The 7800-nt window shown below is 35.5% G+C and overlaps 1 protein-coding gene across 1 annotated transcript; it reads right to left on the bottom strand.

The window, feature by feature from the left end:
* Positions 1-1337: 1337 nt before the first annotated feature.
* On the bottom strand, positions 1338-6632 carry LOC132167752 (uncharacterized). Its single transcript, XM_059578776.2, is given in 6 exon segments — positions 1338-1564; positions 1566-1732; positions 2072-2243; positions 2881-3125; positions 5859-5991; positions 6495-6632. Coding segments are annotated over 6 exon segments (864 nt in total). The 5' UTR covers positions 6611-6632; the 3' UTR covers positions 1338-1533.
* Positions 6633-7800: the final 1168 nt, after the last annotated feature.

Raw genomic sequence — 7800 nt, 5'->3', positions numbered from 1 at the left:
TAATAGTAATGTACATGTTGATTATTACATTCTTCACCTTTTTACCTGATGCGATTCATTTCACCATAAAAACAATTGTATGTCATTTTTTTGTTTTGTTTTTTTTTTTTTTTTTTAATTTCATTGTATCTAGAGATTTGTTTACTGGATTTCAATCCTCCAAGAGCGTGCTCCAGCAGGTACCACGGTCTTTTGATTGTCCTTTTTAAAGCTGTTCAATCTTCAGAGCCAAGCCTCTACAATTTTGTATGGCAGATCACCAGCTGTTCATGTGTTGATTTATCAACTTTTCAGTGGGAATGTGTTGGCAATGAGATCATAGATTTGCGATGAAAATGATTGTGGAAGCTTTGAATGACTGAGTGTGTATAGAATGCTCTCTAAAAATCGACTGCTCTGTAATTCTCCTTCTAGCATTCGTCAAACAGCCCTTTGACGTTGTCAGCCAAGCAGCATGCAATATAATTTGTTTTGGATGCATAAATTAGGGATGAAAAGTTATATACTCACAGGTTGTCATCTTAACTCAATAATTTGTTAAGATGCATGCAGTGATGCCAATAAGTTTAACATTCTACACTGCATTTTACTCACGAAACCTTTCGCATCTATACATTTTGGGTTAGATATCGGTTAAATTGGTGATGCTAGGGGCATTTTCACCCACTGAATTGCCAATTGGTACCACCGGTAACAATGTCCGACTATTTTAGTTAAGTCAGCTACATGTTGGTCGATTACCCGTTGGTTTTTTATATTGGGGCATAAATGGTTGTTTTTTTGGGTTACACAATGTTTACCGGATATATTTCTGCATTGAATTTGACAATAGATTAGCCCGTCCCATTTCAAATGAGACGATGTTGTTTTGATTTTTAATAATAACAAAAACATAGTTTGAAAGTCGGTTCAGTTAGCCACTTATAAAAAATCTCTATCGCTTATCAAATTGACATCAATACAATAATTGTATTCTGTCTCCGTTGAAAGTTAGTTGTCAATGGGTAATGATTCAGCGGCGATCGATAAGTGGTCAATGGTTAATCTGCCCACCCCTATATAAATTATACGGAAAGCAATCCTAGCAAGTTACCTTAAAGCACAAAAGAGCAAATCAGACTATCAATACTAAAATATTAACTAAATTGTTGAATTTACTATTTCTTATTAACCGAGTTTACTTGTTGACGAGAGTACAAATTTACACATAAATAAAAATGTTAAGTATTAATTAAATTATTAAATTCATCATTTTTTTAACTTAAACTTTTAAAATAAGTAATAATTTAACGTATTTAAATAGATAACAAGAGGTAAACAAACCCTAAGAAATCAAATGTATGAAGCATCTCTTACCATTTAAACTCCAACCTAAAAGTGATTCGCAACAAGGACACCTACCTCTTGTTGGTAGGTGTGAGACAGCTTGTCAAATTAATCTGTTTCACACAACTGACGGGATTACCTTTTTGAATACTAAAATTACAATGTCAATGACTTTCTAAAATATGTCTTCTTTCTGCTTCAACAATATTAGGTACTATTTTTATCAGTGGTTATGTCAAACTTTTGGATGCAAGACTGAAATCAGTTCTTCTACAGTTCGTGAGACAAAATCTACATTTGGAAGATGAAGAGCCATACGATACTCCTCTTCATTAAAATCGATCCTCTTTAATGTTCTCTTGTAACTCTCAGTGGCTGATCTTGGGTGTCCTTTTGCAATTGATACCTGTCAATCCATTAAAAGCTGTTATCCATGCAAACATTAAATGATGAAGTGACTTTAGAAATATCAAAAAATTACTCTTTTTTCATCATAAAATGATCCATCCTGACTTCTGGATGAAGGAAGATGGAACCTTATAAATACATCTTAGAATGCATCTCTCTCTCTCTCACATGAAAAATTACCATGCATGTCTGCCTTCCATGTCATAATGTACAAATACTGCAATATTCCACCAAACTGAAGATATAATTATCACACCTCCCCGAACATACTACTACAAACTTTCAAAAGCCAAGACTTCAATGAAGGAATAAAATTAAAATAGGATGAGGAACTAACCAAATGTCTTTTTCCCATCTCAGAAAGCCAAAATCCCCACTCTCTCATATCCTCCCCATTAATTTTAACAGATATGCCGGTCCACCTAGTGTTATGAAACTCCACTTTGTCTAACCCAGAGGCTAGTCCACTGCCTATGGCTTTGACATAAGCTTCTTTCAGACACCAATATCTGCAAAAAGTATACACTGCAAATTGATATTCTAATTGATCAGAGGCTCAAATCTTTGCATCATCTTATATTCCTGCTTGCTTAACAGTCATAAACGTTATCATGCAGGAGCTAACGATAGTACTAATATGCAGTCAAAAGAATAACCGAAATTGCTCTTTTGGAAGAACACGCCACTTTTCTTGTGTATTGTAGCCACTGCCTTATAAAGAGAGCTACTAGTGCATCAAATTTGCTAGGTTCCTAACCGGTTTCCTTCTTTAAAATTGTCTTTCTGATCATGAACAGGGTGGTTGTAGCTGGATGCCATAACTTCAGCACTTTAGTGGCTGCTCTCATGATAGCCAAAAAAGAAGACAATATAAAAGTAATTACATAGGAAGAATTTAGTGTTGGAAGCTTGCAAGTTCTTAATGTTTTCTTCTTTTCCTTTTCATCTGTCTTCTCCACAGCAGAACGGACAATAGATGTAAGCTGATCAAGATGGGGTTAAAGCATAATGGTGGTGGATATTGACGGTCAAATCATGAACAATATTTTGAGTGGCCAATTGCTAAGACTATATATTCCATTCCCCGCATTCTAGTTGATCTAATGGTTTTCTGATAAGAACTCTACAAATAAAGTACAACCATACCTGTAAAACTCGACCAAAATATCATCACAAGTGCCAGCATTGACTATATTATCCCATTCCAAACTTGAAAAGTAAGAGGAGAAGTTTTGAACGAATCCTAGAACTGTCTCCTTCTGGGGAATTACACAAGAGACAATATCCAACCCTACAAGGCACAAAGGTTCAGATGCTATGGCCACATGGTCACCATGATGGGATACATTGAAATTAAAATTGGGAAATTCCCAGCCAACTTTATCATATTCCTGGAAAAAAAAAAAAAATAAAACAAAAAAAACAAAAATAAAAGGACAGTAAACGTGGTATAGTAAATATAATTGTGGTGCTTGAGATACAACAAGCAAGCTAAAAATGCTACAAGAGATGCGCCCGAGGATAAAAAGAAGTAATGATGTTAATCAACTCTCACAAATACACAAGTGGAATTCAGGATGAAAATATGGGGAAAATAATAGCACTACTATGATTTGAGAAAGGACTTGTTATTTAGAATGTAAAACCACTTTTAAAGCTTAAGAAATAAATATCCAGAACTTGTATTGCATATTGAAGTAAATTGCAATTCCAACAATGAAACATTCCCAAAGGATAAAGCTTCTCATGTTCAGAAATGAGTTTTCATCTGCCATCATGCAGAAATTCCAGGTATTTTCCACATTTGAAATTCTTCATTCTGCTTGCCCCGGAATTGTTAAGGAAATACCACAAATCAAGGACCATCCCGGAGAATCCCAGAATTTTTTCTGGTATTCTACTTCATGTATATCATAAATGAGATTGCTTGTTTTCAACAACATTTTACAGTGAATTTTCTTGATGTTGATTTTTTTTTTTTTTTTCAGTTCAGTTCTTGATGCTGATTGCTAAGAAGCCCAAGTACCATCAAGTAGGCATAAAATCTATGCTACAATAGAAAATGGTTCAACACACTGAATAAAAAAACACTAAATAATGAGGATAAAACAGTAAATTGAATAATAGATGTTTCCCACCAGAAGACCATTACAAACATAGAAGAATTTCAACTGCTGCTCACATCAAGAGATAAATGTTTCCACTACAATTTACCTTTACTCTCTACAATTATTTTCTTCCAAATATATACTTTATTCTTGTACTCTTTTTCACTCTTCAGAACAGTGAAAGTCTTAACATGACTAAGAAATTAGCAATCCAAAAATAATAGAGAGAACGGTTCCAAGCATGCGGGATATGATGAGAGGGAAAGAATGAAAATCACAGGCTGGACTGATCTTGGGCAAAAAAAGCTCTAACTAAAACTATACTTCTTCTTGTAAGAGCAAAATGGTAGGTAAGGTCATGAACTAAAACCTCACTTGTAACTTATAATTAAAAAAAGTTGCTTTTCCTTTTGATATTTACTACAATTTGATGATGAACAATATTCATGTCAAGAAAATTAGGAGATGATGCATAAGTGTCTAATTTGTCCAATGTATTTTCTGTTTTTTTCTTTCTTTTTTTTTTTTTTTTTGGCTTTTTTCATATGGTAAACTTTCTTCGCTAGAAATATTTTGACACTTCATAATTATTGAGGCGTGGTAGTTATAAGGATGAGAAAGGGTATGATGTAAGCACGGTGTGTCATAGAAATATATGACATAAAAAAGACAAAGCAATAACCACCGGCAAGGGATCTCCCCTGCACCCACCACGGGGTTGGATCCGCCCCGCCACCAATTGGTGGGTGATCCGACCCGCATGTGTGGATGGGGGCGTCCTCACCATTTTTTTTCTAAAAAAAAAAACTTAATTTTCATTTATTTATTTTAATTGTTAAATAAATGGTGATATGGCATATGGGACACATGGTAGTCATGGATAGGCTTTACGTGGCGGGCTATTAAGTTTTTTTTAAGGAAAACGGACTAAGGAATTAAAAAAGCTAGTAAGACAATTGTGTGTACCAATTTCGCAATTTTTAAACCCTAGGTAGCCATTTGATAACAATCCAAACCACAGGCACTAAAAATGGATTTAACCCACTAATATAATACATGATCACTTCATTACATGCTTCCAGATACTATACTTGATAGTTTTCACTAATACAAGAAAATCTGTGATTCTCAATACTGTCAAGGTTGTAAAGATTGCAAAGACCCAAGTCAAGTAGATGCTTTGCAGTTATAATTGCACACTTCACACTTGCACATGAACCAGGAAGGGGGAGTTGGGGTTCAGAAAGAGAATTTATTGGCCTACTAAACACATTTACATGAACAACCTAGATTGAGAACCTTTATAAACACCTTCTCAGACCACGAATGCAAAGAGAGAGAGAGAGAGAGAGAGAGAGAGTGTGTAAAAACTAAATCCATTACCATAAGAAAAAGATTTAAAACTAACTATAATAGCACCCAATTTAAAACTAACCATCTCCTGCCTAATAATTACATAGTCAACACACGACCAGAGGATACAAAGATGCACAAAAGAAACTGCATGATGCATAGAGTCATCACAAGTAACAACCATCTCCAGTCAAGATACCCAGAAACCCATCTCCATCCATACGTATTATATGTTTGAGAGCCACGTTTAAATATCATACAAGTCACAGAATACCTTGATGGTGAGAAACCAAAAACCAACTGCATGATTTTAACATAGGGCTTTCAATATGAAGATCTGCTTTCTTATCTCTAAATCATACTTTCATTGACTACAGAATTAGCAACCAAAGCTAATTAAATTTTCCAAATATTTTTCTGTTTTTCACCATATTCTAATAGATGTTTCACTTTTCTGAATGTTTCCATTTCTTTTTCCTTGGAATGGTCTGATGCCTTGAACATATATAAGTCCGTTTGACTTGAAATTAAATTTGAATTTGAACTTAGCAACATAATCACCAAGAAACACGTATACACACCTATCATATGCAAGCACCCCTAACTTTGGCCCTAATTAACACTAAAAGAAAAACACATAAAAATCGTTAACTTTGTCTATACCAGATATGGCTTTCCCTCCACCGTGCGATTGATGGTGATTTCATCAAATGGGATTCCCAACACTTCATGTACAAGAGAGTATTGAAGCAATCGGCTCACAAGTGCCCGTATTCTGTCCTCCATTCTAAAAAATCTACCAATGTGAAGGCACATTTAAAGGTCATCGAATCTTACACAACAAATCTACCAATTTGACAACATTGAAACAGCCAACAATCTAATATACCAACTTGAAAAAAAACTAAACAAAACTGACCACTATATCTATATGGTATTGACAGGAAAGTTACACCTTATATGACATGTTTGGTTGCTGAAATAGCAAAGAAAAGATGCCAAAGTAACTCTCAGATAAAAAAAAAATGCAATTCTAGTTCGTGAATATATATATATATATATATATATATTCAAATTCTCAACTGTTTTCTCCTCTTAAAATTTCTCAGTAACCAAACAGAACTTTTATGCAAAATTCTGAAACAGCCATCATAATAGTCATTAAACAATTCCCTACAACTCTATTCAACCTTGCCTAGGCAAATTCTGGTTCAACCCTTTTTTAGTTTTGTGGTTTTCTTGTTATTTCGTTTCTCGGCAAGCAAACAGAAGGAGAGAAAAGAGGAAAGGTTAGCTGACCTGGAGATGGAGGGGTGTTCATGTTGAGGGAGGATAGAGAGGGCAGATGAGAACTCTTGGGGAGATGGGTCCCACTTTGATATGTCAACCACCCATCTCCGTACTCCCTTCTCCATAACTGTTACCCACAGAGCTCAGTCTGCTGACCAACATTAATAGCTTTTATTTTATATATATAAAGAAAATTATAGTTTATCTCCTCAAAGTTATCAGTGATTTGTAATTCCGCTTCCAAAGTTTCAATTTTTTGCAATTCAGGCATTCTGTCAATCAAAGCGGGTTTGACTGACGGAACAGTGACGCACGTGATCACTTTATGTGGTTTAGTGCCCAAAATACCCCCATCAACATTCCCACCCTCACTCACTTCCTAACCCGGCTGACCCACGCCTTAACCCAGCTCACCCACGCCCTAACCCTGCTGACCCAACCCCCAACCCAACCCAACCCAACCCAGACTTAGTTACTACAACAAATAAACAAAAGTGAAAGTCTCAGGCATTCCGTCACGCACGAGGTGAATACCTTGCTGACTCACGAGCGAAAGGGACGCGACAGAGGGAACCCACCTCCTCGACAGCCACTCGACAATCTACCCGACACCCACTCAAGATCAACCCAAAGTTCCAACTTTTGCGCATTTGTGTACGACGAGGTAAGTTTTTGCCCTTATTTGATTCGTAAATTTACACCGAACTGTGTAGTAGCGTTCTAGGGTTTTTCGTTAATTGGGGTTTTCTTGAGGGGGTTTTTAATTTGGTTATCCCTAACTCTGTGATGTTGATTTATTGTTAACAAATTTTTGTTTTCTATTGTATATTGATTTATTGTGAAGAGAGAGAGAAACGATGGAGTATACCTCAAGTTCTGGAGCTTCATCTTCACCGCAGAGGCTTTGCTACTGTGAGCGGCCGATAGTTGTCAAAATAGCTCAAACAGAGCACAATTTCGGGAGGAGATTTGTGGGTTGCAAAAATTACAAGGCATGTTTTATGTTTATGATAAGTGTTGCGAAAATTTGGGCAAGTTCTTCAAACACGTAATTTCTTGTTTATGGTTGTAATTTTCGTAGTGGGTTCTTTAGGATTTAGGATAAGTATTGATAATTTGTTGTTTGAATTTCTTGTTTATGGTTTTAATTTTCATTGTTGGTTATGTGTGTTTAAGTTGAGTACTGATAATTAGGGTTTATGGTTATAGTTGTGGGTTCTTTGTTAAGTTATTTGTTTAGTTATTTGTTATAATTTGTTTAGGGTTTAAGGTTTGAACATGCCATACTTCTCGCGCATGGCTTTTAGTGTCAATA

The sequence above is a fragment of the Corylus avellana genome, chromosome 2 (genome assembly GCF_965113065.1).
Source record: "Corylus avellana chromosome 2, dhCorAvel1.hap1.2, whole genome shotgun sequence".
NCBI lineage: Eukaryota > Viridiplantae > Streptophyta > Magnoliopsida > Fagales > Betulaceae > Corylus > Corylus avellana.
This window is presented reverse-complemented; position numbering and strand designations above follow the sequence as displayed.